This window comes from Equus przewalskii, chromosome X (genome assembly GCF_037783145.1).
Source record: "Equus przewalskii isolate Varuska chromosome X, EquPr2, whole genome shotgun sequence".
NCBI classification, from domain to species: Eukaryota; Metazoa; Chordata; class Mammalia; order Perissodactyla; family Equidae; genus Equus; species Equus przewalskii.
The window spans coordinates 9976561-9996863 of record NC_091863.1 but is presented as its reverse complement, the minus strand read 5'-3'; the positions used below and the strand labels follow the sequence as shown (position 1 = coordinate 9996863).

General features: G+C 43.8%; 1 protein-coding gene across 8 annotated transcripts; it reads right to left on the bottom strand.

The window, feature by feature from the left end:
• Nucleotides 1–492: 492 nt before the first annotated feature.
• TCEANC (transcription elongation factor A N-terminal and central domain containing) lies at nt 493–19817 on the bottom strand. 8 transcript variants are annotated; one of them, XR_011535795.1, is made up of 4 exons: nt 19701–19817; nt 16918–17047; nt 4458–4623; nt 493–3724 (listed from the first exon to the last, which is right to left on the bottom strand). XR_011535795.1 is itself a non-coding variant. In XM_070603701.1 (3 exons), the coding sequence occupies exon 3, from the start codon at nt 11503–11505 to the stop codon at nt 10444–10446; it is 1062 nt and encodes a 353-aa protein (XP_070459802.1). In that variant the 5' UTR covers nt 11506–11513; nt 16918–17047; nt 19701–19817; the 3' UTR covers nt 10417–10443. The 8 variants fall into 8 exon arrangements, 6 of the variants coding, with proteins under 6 accessions (XP_070459802.1, XP_070459801.1, XP_070459805.1 ...); XR_011535794.1 differs by having other exon boundaries at nt 19589–19767; XM_070603701.1 differs by lacking the exons at nt 493–3724; nt 4458–4623 and adding an exon at nt 10417–11513.
• Between the last annotated feature and the right edge of the window lie 486 nt (nt 19818–20303).

Genomic DNA, 20303 nt, shown 5'->3' with positions numbered 1-20303 from the left:
GAGAAAGCCTCCCTGCCTGAGTTGGTATTTGAGCTAGGGCTTGAGGGAGGTAAGTTATCGGGACTCTGGGGTAAGAGCATTCCAGACAGAAGCACCAGCCAGTGTAAAGGTCCTGGCACAGTGTGCCTGGCACACTCAAGGACCAGCAAGGATGCCAGTGTGAATGAGTGCAGGATACAGCAAGGGGGAAAGCAGCAGGCAAGGAGCTGGGAAAGGTAGCAGAGGGGCCAGATAGGGAAGGCTTAAAGACCACTGTAAGAACTTTGCCTTTCTCTTAGAAACAGGAGCCCACTGAGAATTTTGAGCATGAGGTGGGAGACATGATCTGATTTGCATATTTCCCAGGATCACTCTGGCGGTTGTGTTGGAAGTATATTTAGGAGACAAGAGAGGAAGTCAGGCAACCTGTTAGCAAGGTATTGTGGTCATCCAGATGGGGGATGATGCTGGCTGAGACCCAGGATGGCGGCAAAGAACATAATGTGGTCAAAATTTCTGGATATTTTTAACAGCTTTATTGAGGTATAATTTACATACAATAAAATTCACTCATTTTAAGTGCATAATTCAATGATTTTTAGAGCGTTTGTGCAGAGTTTTACAGAGCTGTGCTGCCATCGCGACAATCCAACTTTAGAACATTTCCATCACCCCAATAGGATCCCTTGTGCCTATTAGCAGTCACTCCTCATTTCCCAACCCAAGCCCCAGGCAACCACTCATCTACTTTCTAGCTCTATGGATTTGCCTATTCTGGACATTTCATATAAATGGAGTCACAGAAAGTGTGGTCTTTTGTGACCGGCTTCTTTCACTTAGCAAATGTTTCCAAAGTTCATCCATGCTATAGCATATATCAGTACTTCATTCCTTTATATTATTGAATAGTATTTCTTTGAATGGATAGACCGTATTTTGTTTATCCATTCACAAGTTGATGGACACTTGGGTTGCTTCCACTTATTAACTATTAAGAATAATGCTTCTATGAACATTCACATACAAGTCTTTGTGTGCACCTATGTTTTCATTTCTCTTGGGTATGTACTAAGGTGCGGAATTGCTGGGTTGTATAGTGAATTATTGCTTAACTTCTTAAGAAACTGCCAAACTGTTTTCCAAAGTGGCTGCACCATTTTACATTCCCACCAGCAACATACCAGGGTTCCAACTTCTCCACATCCTACCCAACACTTGTTATTTTCCAGTTTTTTGATTATAGCCATCCTACTGGGTGTGAAATGGTATCTCACGGTAGTTTTGATTTGCATTTCCCTAATTACTAACAATGTGCTTATTGGCCATCCCTGTATCTTCTTTGATCTTCTTTGGTGAAGTGTCTATTCAAATCTTTTGCCCATTTTTAAGTTGGGCTTCTGGATATATTTTTGGAATAGAGCCAAAAGGATTTGCTGATTGACTGGAAGTTCGATGTAAGAGAAAGAGAGAAGTCAATCATGCCTCCAAGGTTTTTAGCTCAAGTTATGTAAGTATGGAGTTGCCATTAAGTGGGGAAGCAGAGTTGGAAGGAAGATCAGAAGCTTGCTTTCTTTTAATTTTTTTAATTTTTAATTTTTTTAAAGATCTTATTTTTCCTTTTTCTCCCCAAAGCCCCCTGGTACATAGTTGTATATTTTTAGTTGTGGGTCCTTCTAGTTGTGGCATGCGGGATGCCACCTCAGCATGGCTTGATGAGCAGTGTCATGTCCATGCCCAAGATCTGAACCGGCGAAACCCTGGGCCACCGAAGCAGAGCGTGCGAACTTAACCACTCAGCCATGGGGCCGGCCTCAGAAGCTTGCTTTTAAACATTTTAAGTTTGAGATGCTTATTAGACATCCAAGTAGAGTTCTCCATTAGGCTGTCAGATTTATGGGCCTGGAATTCAGAAGAGAGATGCAAGCCTGAAGATAAAGAGAGTGAGGGGCCAGCCCAGTGGCGTAGTGGTTAAGTTCATGTGCTCCACTTTGGCAGCCTGGGGTTCACGGGTTCGGATGCCAGGCGTGGACCTACAACACTGCTCCTCAAGCCATGCTGTGATGGCGTCCCACATACAAAATAGAGGAAGATTGGCACAAATGTTAGCTCAGTGGCAATCTTCCTCACCAAAAAAAATTTTTTAAATAAAAAGATAAAGAGGGGGAATCATCAGCATATAGATGGTATAGAAAGCCATGGAACTAGATAAATCAACAAAGGAGTGAGTGTAGACAGAGAAGGTGTCCAAGGACTAAATTCTGGACACTCCAAAGTTAAGAGGTCAGGAAAATAATGAAGAAGCAGCACATAATATTGAAACAGAGTGGCCAGTAGGAGGGAAAACCAGAGAGAGCATAACCTACTGCAAGCCACGTGAAAAAAGTGTTCTCAAGAAGAAGGCAGGCGTGTCAAATGTTGCTGATAGGTTTCAGGGCTGGGAATTATCCCTTGGATTTAGCAACACGAAAGGTGGAGTTGGTTGGTGACCGAGACAAGTGGAGAGACCAGTGTTAGCTAGGAGCTTGGGCATTCCCTCCAAAGGTAGAAGCGGGAAGGCAGAGTTCATAGGCCCCGTTGCTGTGGACAGGACAGTATTTCGCAAACTGCAATATGCGAAGGCATCACTGCGGGCTTTGTGGAAATGGAGATTTGAATTCAACAGGTCTAGGATGGAGCCCCTGTTTCTGTATTTACTCCCAGATGCTGCTGCTGCTGGTGCTGCTGCTGCTGATCCCAGGGCCACGCTGTGAGGAGCGAGAGTGTAGGGCTGATTTTATCAGCAGTTATTAACTGTTTCTTTTCTGAGTACGGATCTAACCAGGAACGTAAATGTCAACTGCTGAGTTGATTCTAGAGGATTTTCTATGTTCCAGGGACTTGATATTATTGATAGTGCAGCTCAGATCTGTGGCTTGAGAAATGGAGAAGAAACATAAGGGGCCACGATTGGGGATTGCTGCTTTAGCCTGTTTGCTGGCGGACTGAAAGACGGAGGGGCCTTCTATGCAGTAATGCAAAGGCCAGGGCCCAGCCAACTGCCTGGACAGAGGCCACTGGATGACTCACTTTTATCTGCCAGTGGGAACTGGCGGGGGCGACTCCTGGAAGGCCACTTTGACGAAGACTGCCATTATTTCTGCATTATATGTATGAATTAATTGGGACACTAACAGTTCAGAGTGACTCACTGACATAAAGATCCGATACAGCTCCTGTCTCCAATTCCTTCCCTCACTTCATCTGCCTTTTTAAATAACAGCTTTATTGAGATATAATTCACAGAACACACAATTTGCCCATTTAAAGTGTACACTTCAATGGTGTTTAGCACGTTCTCAGAGCTGTGCACCCATTACCACAATTTTTGAATATTTTCCTCAGCCCAAAAGAACCCCCGTGCTCTTTAGTCATTGTCTCATTTTTAAATGATATTGAAATCCACGAAAATGTCTGGCAGCTTTCTGCTCAGCAATTTGTGAGATTTCGCAAAGCTGGGAGTAAGGTCCATCTGTTGCAAGAAGACGAAACTGCAGAGACGGAAGTCCTCAGTCTGAGAAGACACTAAAGATGAGACGACGCGGCCTGGTGCACTCAGAGATGCTGACACAGTCCACTTAAACCTGGCAGTTCTTTTCTGTCAAACATGGGGGAACGTCCACTTCAGCTTGCCCCGCCAGAGGTGTGCACGGTTCCCCACCGTGGGCCAGAGCTAAGCCGAACACTGACTGGCCGAGCCCTGGCTCTGCTGTGGGTGGAGAAAGAAAATGGAAACTGGTTTGCAGCTCTGTGTCATTCACAGACAGGCACATTAGGTGGCATCCAGCCAGATGACCCGGGCCTCACTGGGCACCCTTGGAAATGTCTTAATTTTTCGTTTCCATCCACAAAGATAAATTTAGCAAATTATGATATCATTTTGATGATTTGAAAGCAGCTGCTGGGGAACTCTCTCTATTTTATATACATTTTGAAAGTGAATATAGTCCAAAAATAGGTTTTCAATGAGCAACATTTTAGTTTGCTTATTAATTAGATCTGTAACTTTTCCATGGCTGTCTTAGATTTTAAAAAAATATGTGTCATCACTGGCAAAAGATTAATGACTACTTGGGACCTACTCTTATTTGTACCTTGTTTATATTTGAAAAGAAAGCAAGAATACGTCTGATAAATTTATTTTAATTCTATTTTTTTTTTTTACTTTTCTGTAGGACGCTTGCAATAATTTAACAACGGATGCAAAACAGCTTGGCTATTTGGACATAATTTATTGCTATCTGTGTTATATAGTTTCCCTAGGTCACACATACAGAGAATGAAGATATAAAGGCCACTATATTTTATAGGAAATGGTATTTGAAACTGCATTTATATATCTACAGTCTTTAAATTTATTTAAAAAAATCAACATATAAATGTCCCTTAAAAAGCTGTATGTTTTTATATTTTAAAATTTAAGTATTTTAAAAATCACTTACTTTTCAGAAAACCAAATAAACCACATGGGTGCCACAAGAAGGTTTGGGAAGGTTCCACTGTGTCAGGAGAGCTGGCAACCCATGTCAGGTGTTCCTGACTGATTTCTCCATCAGAGGGAGAAGCGCACAGCACCAGGCCAAGGTGGAGTCTATAAACCACATGCTCCTGTCGTTGCAAAAACAAACCACAACTTAAAAACAGTTGTACCTTGCGTGGAATTAACAGGAAGCCTGGAGGTTTCTGGAAGCAAACTGGTATGCAATAAACCCCCCACCTGTTTTATTATGAGATGGTCTTGGCTTTGTCTCTGTGTATCCTTGGGCAGGTCACTTAATCTCTCTCAGCCTCAGTTTCCTCACCTCTAAAATGCTGGCAGGGTAGTTGTGAAGTTTAAATGAGATGCTGTATATAAAGTGCCAGGAATCTAGCAAATATGGTGATGGGACATCCTTGCCCTCTTCCTCTGCTTGGCCAACTTCATCTCAAGACTTACCCTAAGGGTCACAGCCTCTGTGAAGCCCTCCCAGACTCTCCCAGGTCCCCTGCACCCCTGCCTCTTCAGTTGGTGTCTCTCTCAAAGCTCTTAAAATGTAAAATGATTGCTAGCTACCTCGCATTGGTGCTTTCCCTGCATTTTGTGGGTCCCGAGGCCTGGGACGGTGTCTTTTCTTTTTTTTAAGGAAGATTAGCCCTGAGCTAACTGCTGCCAATCCTCCTCATTTTGCTGAGGAAGGCTGGCCCTGAGCTAACATCCATGCCCATCTTCCTCTACTTTCTATGTGGGACGCCTACCACAGCATGGCTTTTGCCAAGCAGTGCCACGTCCGCACCTGGGATCCGAACCAGGGAACCCCTGGCCGCCGAGAAGCGGAATGTGCACACTTAACCACTGCGCCACCAGGCCGGCCCCTGGGACGGTGTCTTGATCATCTCTTTGCCCCCAGCACCTGGCAAAGCGTAAAGCAATGTGCAATCACTACTGCATAGAATTTCTGACAACACATAATCAAACATCTCTGGAAATCTAATTTTAAATAATAATGCAAATAGGATTATATGAAGTTGTCCTCGGTTCTCCCTTCGGATTGTGGGCTCCTCTGAAAGCAAGAAGGCACCTTCTATAATCTAGGTACTTACAGTAAATACCTCTGAGAGAGATAAACATATTTTAGTAAAATCTTTTGCATTTACTGGGAAGTTATAAATAACAAAGCAATCTGACCTAAAAGATGAAGGCCCAGCCTTGCAAGGCAGTGGAGCGATACCAGCTGCAGGCTTCCTGACTGGTATTTAGAAAGGGTAATTGGGAATGAAAAGAGCCTCTCATCACAGGAAGTGCTCCGCGAAGAGACAGAGCTGCAATTGTATCCAACTTTTTATCTAAAAAAAAAAGTAACAGGGACAAAAGGAGAGTGATGTGGGAAAAGCCACGAAGAGAGCGCTGCTACAGTCAGGTATAACAACTGACGCTTCTGTCCTATGCAGTTACTCCCCGTGACCATGGCAACCAGGATCCAGGCTATACCGTGTTGTGCTGAATTTCTGTGCCGTTTGTTATTTTTTACTATGGACCACAGGTAGGGAATTTAAGGTTGGTTGTATTTTATGAAACATTCATTTGCAAAATTGCCAATGTAGGGAAGGAAAACAATCTGCTTTCTCCTCTCCATCTAGGTTCTCGGCTAGGGCTCTGTAACAAAAGACAGAGTAACAAGAGGAAAGCATACACATTTAGTTAATTTAAGTTTTATGTGGCATGGGAGCCTTCACAAGGAAATGAAGACCCAAAGAAACAGTTAAACCTGAGTGTTTTTATACTAGGTTTGGTGAAGAGTGGAAATTCGTGGGAAACTGTGACAGGACAAAAGGGTATGAGCTAAGGGGAGCAAACTGGGGGAAACGGAGCAGGGCCTCTTCCTTGAGTCCTCTCGGTGTCCCTCCACCTGCGGAGACAAGGGTGCTCCTTTCCTCGGAGATGGGGTGGGGGGTTACCTCTCATGTGAGACTCTTATGACCTGTCTCAGGGGAGAAGGTCGAGGTCAGAGAATCCTTCCTGCACACGCCATTTCTCAAATTCCTTCAGCTAAAAATATTCAATATGCCAAGGTGCCAGATTTTGGGTAGTGTGTCCTAAACCCCATCACCAAGCACTTCAACTATTAGGATACAGGGAGACCAGTGTTTGTGCACTCTTGTTTGAAACCAGTTATATGACATTTGGACCATTGCTATGGCCACCTAACGGGTGTCCCTGCATCCGTCCTTGCTTTCCTCCCATGTAACTTAACACAGCAGCCAAAGGGAGCCTTCCTAAAAGTCAGTCAAATCTTATCACTACCAACTCCCTAGTTTCAGTGGCTTCCCATCAGGCTTGGAAAAAACCCCAAAGTCCTTCTCATGACCAACCAGGGCCCTCGGGAAACCGATGGCTCTTTGGCTTCACCTCTCATCCTTCTTCTTCCCCTTGCTACTGCGCTTCTGCTCTGGTGGCCTCTTGCTGTACCTTGTCTGTATCAGGCACCCTCCCCTCTTGAGGCCTTTGCACTTGCTGTTCCCGTAAAAATGATTTTAAATTAAATGAAAGATCCTTTACCCCATGAGCAATTTTAAAGAAAAATCCTTTCTTCTTAGGGGATAAGAGATAGGATGTGCAAGAATTATTATCTATAGTTAGAAAATGTAATGCTGTCTCATTGACCAAAAGAAAAAACCCCACTCTTTTCTTATCTCCAGATGCAAAAGTCACAAAATTGATATGAAGTGAGAAAGACTACCCAAATTTTTATATCTTGGAGAGTAAAGGAATTTCCATTTCAACTTTTATTTGTCTGCAAATTTAGTTTGCAAAATTCCAGTACAAATAAAAACTACCAAAAACCCCCCCAGCTAAAAAATACCCCAAACCAAAAAATAAACACTGTCATGAACTAATCACACTTGGTTTTCACGTGCTGCGCTCTTTTATAACCACTGAATAGTTTTTAAGATCATTCCAAGTCACATGAAACCACATTTCGTGAAACTGGAAGTTTTAGGTGACTTGGCAAGTTTCTCTTTAAAAGACTAAGATGTTATATCGCAATAAGCAGCCCTGGGAAGCCACAGGGAGAAAGATGTCAAAATAGAATTCACACTTGATGGCCTCAAACCGATTTCTTCAAAACCACTTGAAAATACAAACACGTTTTAGTGTTCTGCACCTTTTGGAGAATTCTGTCACGAGGCAAGTTAGGTATACATACGGTTAGGCCTTAAGAGCACCGACAGAAGAAGTTAGGAGAGTTAGGAGAAAAGAACTGGTGAAAATGTGTAGCTTTGTAGATAACTCAGAAGTAAACTTGTTAAAACTATAACAACCATTAACATTCTATGAATTTTTTAAAGAGGATGAGTCAGCTATAATCACACAGAAGGCTTGTTGTGTTTAAACAATTATACAGACTGGTTAAACACTGTTTGCAAAGGCCTCGAAGTCATTTCCTCTTTATTTATTAGAGAAATGTTGGTAGATTCAAAGGCTGAAGCGATCGACTTCCGCTGAGCGATTAATACCTGTTTTTACATAAGCAGAATTGGGACTTCAGACCTAAAGGGGTTCAGGGTATGCCACTCCAAAATACGCCATTCTGGCATAAGGATCATTTTGAGCTGAAAGCAACTGAGAAACAGCAGACACAGGATCAGCTCTCTGCACTCCCCCACCTGCCTGAAATTCCCCTTGTGAATTCCCTACCAGGAAGAGGGTGGCAACCTTATCACTGGAGACAAGATGGCAGCGAGAAGAGCCTACACAAACAAACCTTACTAAACAACCATCATCTTCCATTAGGCTCCCCCATATATCTACCTTCCCCCAGTTTGCTGCCCCTAAAAGCCTAAAGCTCTTTTCCTTTGTCTTCTTACTTCTCTACAAATTTATTTTTCTTTGTTAAGATGCTATATAAGCCCAAGTTCTAACCACCCCTTCGAGTTACTCATCCCTGAGTTTCTCCTGGATGTATCATGCTGCACATGTTAATAAACTATTTTTCTCTTGTTAATCTGTCTTTTGTCAGTCTAATTTGCAGAGTCCCAGCCAGAGAGCCTAGGAGGGTTTTTTTCTTCCCCTATAGACCTAAACACACGCCCTTGAGAACATGAAGACTCCTCAACATCAGAAACCAAATGTTAAAGAGTTTCTATACCCTGGAGAACTTGTGCGAAGAAAAAAACCACAAGACTCCTTTGACTAAGCACAAGGACTTGAAACAAAATTCTAACCGTGGGGTGAGTTATAGGGTAACTTTCGTGGTTCAAGGGAGATCTGTAAAGTGAGAAGAGAAAAGAGAGGGGAAACTAACAAAGCTCTAGTTACTCAATGTTAGAGCCTCAAGACGCTATTCATTTAGTCCCACATCTCCAGGAATACATTTCTCAGAAGTCAATATTGAGGCGGTCTCAGACAGTGAATTTGGAGGAAGAAAATCTGGGAGCAGCTCAAGTTGAGCCACTTATTGTTGTGTAGCTTGGGCAAGTCATGGCACCTCTCTGAATCTGTTTCCTCATCTGTAAAGTGTACAGAATAAAATGCTTTTCTTAGAGCTGTGAAAAGGATCGAGAGCCTATCTGTGAGTAGTTCTCAACCCTGACTGCATCTTAAAATAACTTGAGGAATCGGGGCTGGCCCCGTGGCCGAGTGGTTAAGTTCGCGCGCTCCGCTGCAGGCGGCCCAGTGTTTCGTTGGTTCGAATCCTGGGCGCGGACATGGCACTGCTCATCAGACCACGCTGAGGCAGCGTCCCACATGCCACAACTAGAAGAACCCACAACGAAGAATACACAACTATGTACCGGGGGGCGTTGGGGAGAAAAAGGAAAAAAAAAAAAAATAACTTGAGGAATTAAGAAATGTTGATGCCTGGGTTTCATCCCATAGTTTCAGATTTAATTGTTCTAGGGTGGGCCCTCACCATCAGTAGGTTTTCAAAGCTCCCCAGATGATTCTAACAGGCAGCCACTACTGAGAGCTACAGGCCTATTGCTAAAGCAGCACTTCTCAAGCTGTCTTGAACAGGATCACATGGGGGTCCTGCCAAGATGCAGATACAGATTCCGATTCAGTGGCATGGGGCCTGAAAGTCTGCATTTCTAACAGCCTCCTAGGTTATGCTGAGCTGCTCTCAACCATACTCTGAGTATAGCAAAGTACTACGCGGCCACAAAGCACAATACAAATCATCATCCACTCTCCCTCCGCAAACTATCGACTTTCAGTGATAGTGGTGTGAACTTCGGCAAATGACTTTCTTTCCTTCTTCTTCGGGTTAAGAACAGTGTGCAGAGGGACCCGACCTGTGGCCAAGTGGTTAAGTTCACGCACTCCGCTTTAGTGGGCCAGGGTGTCACCAGTTCAGATCCTGAGCACAGACCTAGCACCACTCATCAAGCCATGTTGAGGCAGTGTCCCACATAGCAAAGCCAGAAGGACCAACAACTAGAATATACAACCATGTACTGGGGGGCTTTGGGGAGAAGAAAAAGGAAAAAATAGGAAGATTGGCAACAGATGTTAGCTCAGGTGCCAATCTTTAAGAGAAAGTGTGTATAAGATTTTTAAAGTGAGCATAAAGGGGTTGTACAAATAAAAGGTATCACTCCAGGGGGTTAGGGGGTGGGCAAAATGGGTGAAGTTGGTCAAAAGGTGTAAACTTCCAGTTATAAATAAGTCCTAGGGAGGTAATGTACAGCATGGTGACTGTAGTTAATAATACTGTATTACATATTTGAAAATTGCTAAGAAAGTAGAGGTGATGGATGTTGACTAGACTAATTGTGGTAATCATATTGCAAGATATACAAATATCGAGACATTATGTTGTATGCCTGAAACTAATATGTCAATATCGCAATCAAAAAAACCAACCAAACCAGTAAGACCTCAGCACCCACGTCCCCTCAAAAAATGCATCACTCATTATCTGTTGTTAAGAGAACATATATTTACAATTATAAGCACACCCACTTGCTATGGTACCACTGCTCCCCACATTCATTACAAATTACATAGGTCATCATTTCTTCATCTGGGTTTGAATTCCGCACCCAACTTGGAAGGAAAAGTGTTCCTCTGGCGATTACAGTGACTTGGCAGTTGAATTTCTCACAACGCCTGCATTTTATTTTCTTGGTCTGTGAGCCCTCCATCACTTGGGGAAGGTGATGTTCCTGTATGCAAGATTCTGTGTAGCAGGCTCTCAACTGCTTCAGTTCCTTGCTTGCCATTTCCATGACACTCATTTCAGCAAATTCTCTTGGAGACAGGGCCCCAGACAGCAAGTTTTCTTGTAAGTGAGAATTTTTGGGGTTCTTCAGATTGGCAACTTTGCTTCTGATACAAGTTTTATATTTTTTGAGGTTCTTTGAATAAAGGGCAAAAACGTGCTCTTCAATTTCTCTTGCGAAGTTTTGCCATAAATCAGCTTTAGGCTGATGTGTGGAAGAACTAGTTAAAGCTTCATAAAGAAGCTGTGTGCATTTAGTTCTCACGGGCACTGCGGGATCCAGCAACTCACTGGATCTACTGTCAGTGGATTCAGGGTCACCACCCCTGAAATGCCCTTCCTTAGGTTCCACTGGACTGGAGCTATTTTCAGGCACAATCATTTCAGTGGCTTTGGCCATAACATCTTGGGATGATAGCAGAGAATCAGAACTGGAGACGCCCAATATCTCATCCTGACTGGGGTCATGAGAAAGGCCTGAATTTTCTTCTTTATTTCCACCCAGAGGGAATAATTGAGGGCTGTCCCTTGGTTTGAAGTGAATATCCTTATACAGAGCTTTCCAATCCTTCAGCAAACACTTGGCTTTCTTTTTCAAAGCCACCGTGGGGCAGTTTTTGAGGACTCTGTACACAGCCCTGACCACATCTGTCTCCTGGAGATGCTTCTTAGTCACACACAGAGTTTCTAGCTCAGTAAGGTGGTTGCCAAGATCCTCAAAATTCCTTTTAGCCATCAGTTGCTCAATAAGGGAAGCTCTGGCAGCTATCTGGTTCTTGTCAGACATCTTGACAGCTGCAAAGAAAAGAGAAAAGAGGTTTCCATTTTCTGAAGCTTGCACTTGCCAGTCACAGTTTCCTGACAGTAGCATAGCACTTCCTGCCAGTTACCTCCGCGGTGTTTTCTGAAAGAGTTATGTAATATAAACGGGTACAACGTGTTAGAAAATGGAATCTGCGATGTGTGTGATTTAGTTTCAAAAGTTTGAGCCTCAGCAGTTAAAGCAAAAGCAGCACTGCAAATGGCTTCTGCACGAACAGGTGCTTAGAAGCCTGCTGGAGGGTCTGCTGTAGCTTTTTGCATCTCTCATTTCACAAACCAATGATCTTTCCAGATGAAGATTAGTCAATTCCTTTGGATGGAATTTGGTGATCATGCTGGGAGCGAAATCATGCCAGTGTCAACAACAACCGGGTCAGGCTGAGCGAGGCCGGACTATTTCCCGCCCTTGTGCAGCTATACAACTGCACTCCTTGCTGATTTTATAATCTTCAAGTGAATATAAAAGAATGAGAACCAGGGCAAAAAGAGGATGCTAATGTCTCAAGGAATCTAAAGAAATCGTGAGATAGCACAGGTTGGGAGGCAGCCGGAGCCAGGTCTGACGGGCCCCAAAAGTCAAGAGGCCACACTGTGCTGACATCTGAGTCGTCTGAACAATGGGGTAAAGGTTGAGACTAAGCGATCCAGATGATTTACGACTTTGGACTAACTGGTCCCTAGGCCAGAGTTCGGTTCCATTAACTCTTTCTTTTTTTAGCTTTTAGGTGTAAAAAGTTGCTTGATGATTACGTCTGTGTGAATCTCAGCCTGGGCAGGCAAATGTTTCCTTTATCTATTTCTATTTCTCTGCATAATGTACATAATCTTGCCTACCTAAGCCCTTGGATCTATAGCTGCCTGTCTGGTCTAAATGGGAACATAAACATCTTGATGGCAGGGGCCCTGTCTTTTCAAAAATCCATAGCCTCGGGGCTGGCCCCGTGGCCGAGTGGTTAAGTTCGTGTGCTCCGCTGCTGGCGGCCCAGTGTTTCATTGGTTCGAATCCTGGGTGTGGACATGGCACTGCTCATCAAACCACGCTGAGGCAGCGTCTCACATACCACAACTAGAAGGACCCACAACGAAGAATATACAACTATGTACCGGGGGGCTTTGGGGAGAAAAAGGAAAAAAAAAAATCTTAAAAAGAAAAAATCCATAGTCTCCCATTTTATAGCACTTGATATTAAATAATCATTCCTGCACATACACAGGCTAACAACACTGAAGCGATCACAGAATTAATGCAGTGTTCCTAGAAGCCATATGATAAGTGCCGTAAAACATAACGTCCTTTTAGTCAGGAATTCTACTTCTATAAACTTACTTTAAGGAAATAAGAGATGTGGGAGCTGTAGATGTAAGAATTTTCTTCAAACTTAGAAGAGACTGGAAGGTCTCAAATAGTTAAAAACTTATAGTACACTCCCAGGATGATGTAATAATACAACCATTTAAAATCATGTTTTTGGAGAATATTCAATGGCATGGGAAAGTAGTCATAACATAATATTAGGTGAAAAAATCAGGATATAAAACTATGTAGATGAAAGATTAAACAGAAAGTTATCATATGATTCAGCAGATCTACCCAAGAGAAATGAAAACATATGTCTACACAGAAACTTGCACACAAATGTTCATAGAAGCTTTATTCATAATAGCCAAAAAGTGGAAACAACCCAAGTGTTCATCAACTGATGAATAAAAAAATCTAGTATATCCATACAACGGAATGTCATTCGGCAATAAAAAGAAATGAAATTCTGATACATGGAGGAGCCTTGAAAACACTATGCTAAGTTAAAGAAGCCAGACACAGAAAATCATATATTGTATGATTCCATTTATATGAAATGTCCAGAATAGGCAAGTCCACAGAGACAGAAAATACATTAGTGGTTGACTAGGGCTCGGGTGGAGCGAGCGAAATGAAAAAGGGGAGTGGCTGCTAATGGGGGCAGAGTTGTTCTTGGGGGGAGGTGAAACTCTTCTACAGCTGACTGTGGTGATGAGCTGCACGACTGCGAAGGGACAAAAAACCACCGAGGGGTCCACTTTAAACAGGAGAATTGTATGGTATGTAAATTATATCTGAATAAAGCTGCTATTTAAAAACAACATATAGAGTCTGATCCAAAGTTTATTTAAAAATCATACAAGAAGAGAAAAGGCTGAAAATAGACACACAGAATTCTAAACAGTGGCATTTTCTTTTTCTTTTTTTTTTTTTGCTGAGGAAGATTCGCCCTGAGCTAATATCTGTTGTGTTCCCAATCTTCCTCTTTTTTTAGCTTGAGGACAATTAGCCCTGAGCTAACATCTGTGCCAATCTTCCTCTATTCTGCATGTGGGTCGTCACCACAGCGTGGCTGACATGTGCTGTAGGTCTGCGCCCGGGATCTGTACCTGCAAACACAGGCTGCCAAAGCAGAGCATGCCAAACTTAACTACTACCCCATGGGGCCAGCCCCCTGGTATTTTCTGAATGGCAAGATTTTAGTTGATTTTTGTGTGTTCTTTTACTCTTCTCTGTATTTTCTATGATGAGTGTGTATTATTTTCATAATCAGAAAAGTTACTAGTCTAATATAATTTCATGATAAACCATATACATTTAACATATTTGCTATTGAAAAACAGTATGGTAAATGGATCGGTCAACTTCTACCTTCCCTCTGGAACCAGAATATCGTCTCTAAAAGGTGCTACATCACCTGTGGCTTTGCATTCAGATTAGCTTTCACAATTTCCTCTGAATCTAAAACAGCTGAATCTCCCCTCATTCTATCCCAGAACATGAAGCGTTATGTACCCTTGGCCACAACTATGAGATTCCTACTGGTTTCCTGCTGGGACAGCTCAAAGATGGCCAAGATTCTGAGTCTCGCATTTTTACCACCAGAGGGTGCTGGAATGTAGAAACCTGGATAGTCATTTTTCTTTTGTTAAGTCAGTTAACAGTCTCCTAGTGGGCCATCAATTCAGGATCTTAAGAGGCTATTTATCTAATTATCAAGAGTCAGTACTTCAAAATCATTATTTTTCCTTTCTAAAATTCCATCTTTAAAGACTGAAAACAGTAAAAGAGATCTTCCTAAAAATCAAAGGCTCTGTAAACAAAGAACAGGCAAGACAGCACAGAAAAAGAAAAAATACACGCCCTGAATTGCTAAACATTTCTCTCGGAATTGTCTGCCCGAGATCTTGGGACCTGGAGGAAGTCAAGCTGCAATGTCACAATAAGGCCTCAGGCTGCTTAAGACCCTTGAGCCCTCTCCCACTTGTTGGAAAGTTTCCTAACAAAAAAGAAATATTCACCCTGCCTGCATTCTATATTCATTCTATATGCATCACTACCCAGAAATCAAGATTGAACTTTGCTGGATGTTGGCAAAGTAGTTAATAAGAGACTGGTCTAGTGAGCCCGCAGGGAGGTTAGGCAATATTTAACTCCGGTCAGAATTTCTCATGGAAGGGTCAGAGTTTCAAGGGGATTCTGAAGGGGAACTGAACTGTAGCTCCAGGGCCTCAGTGCGATGGAGCAGCAATTTGTCTCACCAGCAAAACTTTTTCTTTACTCATGTAAATCTAAAGAACTCGATGTATTCATGTGTAAGCACTTTGCACTTCATTTCCTAGCTCCTTTTATTTACCTCTCCTCCATATTTATTGTTAATTTTTAAGTGTGGTAAAATACACATACCATAAAATTTACCACCTGAGCCGTTTTTAAGTGTATGGTTCAGTGGTGTTAGGCACGTGCACATTGTTGTGCAACCAACCTCCAGAACTCTTTTCATCTTGCAAAACAAACTTTGTACTCATTAAACAACTCCCCATTCCTCTCTCCTCTCTCCCAGCCCCCCCGCAACCACCATTCTACTTTCTATCTCTATGGTCTGACTACCCTAAACACAGTCCAAGCCCTTCTGCAACTGGCTGATTTCACTTAGCAGAATGTCCTCAATGTTCATCCACGTTGTAGCATGTGTCAGAATTTCCTTCCTTTTTAAGGCTGAATAATATTCCATTATATGGATAGACCACATTTTCTTTTTCCACTCATCTGTCGATGGACGCTTGGGTTGCTTCTGCCTTTTGGCTATTGTGAATAACGCTGCTATGAATTTGGGGGTACAAACACCTCTTCGAGATCCTGCTTCCAATTCTTTTGGGTATATACCCAGAAGCGGGATTGCTGGATCATGTGGTAATTCTATTTTTAATTTTTTGAGGAAGTGCCATGCTGTCTTCCATTCTCCATATTTTAAACAGCATTTAAATCCTGTCCAACTTTCTATTCCCCCTGTGGGACAATCATGTGGATACACAGCATTTATGCCCCTAGGAGGGTATAATGTGGAAGCAACTGGGATACAAAATTTTGAGAACTGCCATAAAAAGACAAAGTAAGCTGTGTGTCCAGTTTAGCATTCCACATAGTTCATTTGATAAATATTACAGATCTGGTACACGAAAGTCTCTCTCTTGAAGTGGTCGACAGCCCAGTGGAAGGAATATAGACAAGAAACTGGCCAATTACAACACTCATGGTGTCTCTACAAGGGTAGACACTGGCCTGCTAGGGCACACAGATGGGAGGAATACTGAAACTGAATCTAGGCTTTCCAGCATCTGGCCAGCTCTAATTGCTTCTTCACTGCCCTCAATCCAATTCACACCACTCTGTTAGAACATCCTCTAGCACAGATCTCAGCAAGATATTCCCTCATTTTCCCACGTAAAGCCCTTCAGAGGCTCCCCTCTGCTCTCAGGATGGAGCCCAAGGTCCTCGGCCAGGTGATGACAAGCACCCTTGCAGCCTCCTCCGTGGCCCCTCTGAACCACAGACAGGCACTGCTCATTTCACAGCTCTGTGCCTTTGCTCCAGCAGCTCCCTGAGCCTGGCCCATCTCTCAACATGAGGGTCAATCCTGGTGCAAATCCGAATCAGCTGGAGGAACTACACAGCAAATACAAAAACAAACAATGCCGGGGCTCATCCCAGATAGAATGAATTCGAATCTCTGAGGGTGAGCCTGGGTATTTTTTCAGCTCTCCAGATGATTCGGATTTCAACTGGAGCTGCCACCACTGCTCTGTGCACACAGGCCTAACTCCCCTCCCGCAGCAGGCCCGTCCCAGTTATGCTGCCGGCAGCCCACAGACAGCTCCCATCCAGCTCCTAGACTGAACACACCGAATCTCTCCGACTTCAGATTTTGCCAGATGAGGCCCATTAAATCAGGAAATATTAAAAACACCTGCTTGCACAACTCACCTGAGACCCTTCTCTACAAACGGCAACTGGTAATTGCAATGTTTTAAGTGTCATGACGCACCCAATTCCCCATTCCCTCATTCCCTCACTTACCTCTGAACAGCAGAAGGCGGCGTACATTTATTGAGCAACTCTACATGCCAGACATACTCACGTCATCTCAATCCTCACAGTAACCCTGAGACAAGTATACGGCTTATCTCTATCTGACAGGCGAGGAAACCTGTTAAAAACATCAAATATTTGCAGTGTTTTTTCATGGTGCTTATATTTAAAAATTTTTTTATTGTCCACCTTCCCCACAAGACCGTAAGAATGTTTCATTCCCTGACGCACACCTGGCCAGGGCCTACTGTTGCTCAACAACGAGTTTTTGTTAAATGAGGGAAGAGCATCCAGGATGCTCTCTCCCCTCTCTGCTTGTGAGCTTCCTTTCTTTTCACTACAGACCAGCTTGCTTGTACCCACTGCACCTATGCCCAGTGCCCCTCAGCTTCTTGCACAGGAGACCAAACTCATCTCAATCCCAGTTCAGAAAATCATTTAAGGGGCTGGGCCCGTGGCCAAGTGGTTAAGTTCGCGTGCTCTGCTGCAGGCAGCCCAGTGTTTCGTTGGTTCAAATCCTGGGCGTAGACATGGCACTGCTCATCAAGCCACGCTGAGGCAGCATCCCACATGCCACAACTAGAAGGACCCACAACGAAGAATATACAACTATGTACCAGGGGGCTTTGGGGAGAAAAAGGAAAAATAATTTTAAAAATCTTTAAAAAACATCATTTAAAAAATTGTAGTTCAAAAAAAAAAAAAAAAAAGCATGGTGCCTACTGTGGGCTAATCCAGTGGGCTCCAGGAGTCAAGCAATTTGGGGATAAGGAGGGTCAAGAAGGTACATGGGGGCTGGCCCCGTGGCCGAGTGGTTAAGTTAGCGCGCTCCGCCTCAGGCGGCCCAGTGTTTTGTGGGTTTGAATCCTGGGCGCGGACATGGAACTGCTCATCTAAGCCATGCTGAGGCAGCGTCCCACATGCCGCAACTAGAAGGACCCACAACGAAGAATATACAACTATGTACTGGGGTCGGGGGGGGGTTTTGGGGAGAAAAAGGAAAAAAAATCTTAAAAAAAAAAAAAGAAGGTACAGTTCTGGGGCTGGCCTGGTGGCATAGTGGTTAAGTTGATGTGCTCCACTTCAGTGGCCCGAGGTTTGCAGGTTTGGATCCCAGGTGCGGACCTAGCACCGCTCATCAAGCCACACTGTGGCCGGCATCCCACATAAAATAGAGGAAGATTGGCACAGATGTTAGCTCAGGGGCAATCTTCCTCACATATACACAAAAATAAATAAAAGAAGGTACAATTCTTAAAAATAAGGGGTATTGAGCACGTTGGGTAAGTTTCTTGACCATTCTGTGCCTCAAATTTCCTTATCTACAAAACAGGAGAAATCCAACATCCTATAATTAACATGAGCATTAAATGAGAGTCCTTACAATGTCCTTAGAACTATACCTGTCACACAGTAAGACTGCCTGACAATTACACAGGCCTACAATGACATATATCTACAATACCAGGAATTGTTCTACAGCGGGAGTTGGCAAACTTTTTCTGTAAAAGGCCAGACAGTAAATATTTTAGGCTTTGCAGGCCATCCAATCTCTGTATGGACGACTCAACTTTGCTGCTCTTGTAGCAGGAAAACCAGCCACAGATACTACATAAATGAGTGGGTATGGCTTTGCTCCAGTGAATCTTTTCTCCAAAGACTGGCAGGCTGGATTTGGTTGCAGGCCATAGTTTGCTGACCCCTTTCTAGAGCAATGCTGTCCAGTGAAAATATAACGCAAGCCACAGATATAATTAAAAATTTTCTAGTCGCCACATTAAAAAATAAACAGGCAAAATTCATTACATTTTATTTAACCTAGTGTATCCAAAATACAGCCATTTCAACATGTACTTGATATAAACAAATTATTGATATTTCACATTCTTTTTCATGCTAATTCTCCAAAAGTCACTGTGTTTTACACTTACTGCACATTTCAATTCGGACTAGCCACACCTATGTAGCCAGTGGCTACCATATTGAACACCACAGTACTAGAGCATATGCTAATCTAGGTAATGCTAAGATACACATCTATATCCCTAGCTTCTGAACACATATCAAAAACAGTTTATGCAGGGCCAGCAAGAGTAGGCCCTAAATATCTGTTGACTGAATGCACATAAAAGCTTGTAAATATTAACCAATACTACAGTATAGGCAAGTTGCACAGATCTAACTTAAACCCTGAGAAGGAAAGAAATTTCCAAAAGGTGGTAACAAATCAGCGCTAACCTAGATCTGTTTAGATCTTCAGATCTAAGATCTAAAGAGAAATGTTAAGTGTCTAGCCTTAACCCACATACACCTCTCCGGTTACACAGAAAGCCCCTTCCTCTATGGAGAGAAATGATACCAAATGTTGGGAGGGGCGTCGCAGTTTCTGAACAGCCACTCGAAACTGCGCTGGGGCCCGTTCACGTTATAATGATCCCTAGCAAAGGTGCAGCGAGGGGAAGGGACCAGCCCAAGGGCCCACTCTGGCCCGGGTTCGGGTTCCAGTGGGTGGGGCGGAGTGACAAGAAACGCGTGCTGCAAGCCGGCCCGGGGTGACAGCCTAGCACCAAGCACAGAAGCAGCGGCGGCTCCGAGGGATCTGCCCACCCCGGCGACCTTGGCTGGAGGAGGGGCGAGGGGAGGGCACGTTTCGGCCTACCCGGCCCAGGGCGCCCCGAGAGCCTCCCCGAGCAGGGGTGGGCTTTCACTGGAGACAAGGGCCCGCCGTTCAGCCGAGGCAGAGACTCCGGCGAACCCGGAGCGAGGCTCACCAACAAAGGCAGGCGAAACCCGGTAGACCTCGGCAGCCCCCGTGCCAAGAGAGGACTTCCGGGCCTCAGGGCGGGACCACGAAAGCTCAACCAATCCAAGCTCGCAGACTAGAGAACACGGGCCTGGGAACCAGCGCATGCGTGTGAGGGAAATGGCGCCTGCGCAGAGCGATCAGCGGCCGTGGGGACGCCTCGCTGCAGTTCCCAGGGGGAGGGCGTAGGGCGTGGGGCCGACAGTCCGGCGCAAGGGCCTGAATTCAAAGAAACGAACTCCCTTATGTTTTTGAGCAGCAAAGGTAGTTGAACTACTCTACAACGTACCCTTTCTGCTTCCAGTCAAGCAGCGCTCAGCTAAATATAGACCAAAAAAAAGTGAATTATCTATTTATTAAACGCAGTAGTTAATCCAACAAGTGTTTATTTCACGGCTAACATGTATCAGTTGATATGAAAGTAATAGACATTCATTAAGTAGCCACGTGCATCCTGCACTTCTGACCTGTACACATTCTCTCCCTGCTGGGGCCAATAAAAACGAAACGATGGTAGAACTAAGAGAATGTGGCAGCCTTCTGTGCTGATCCCCTGCTATAAGGTAACTTG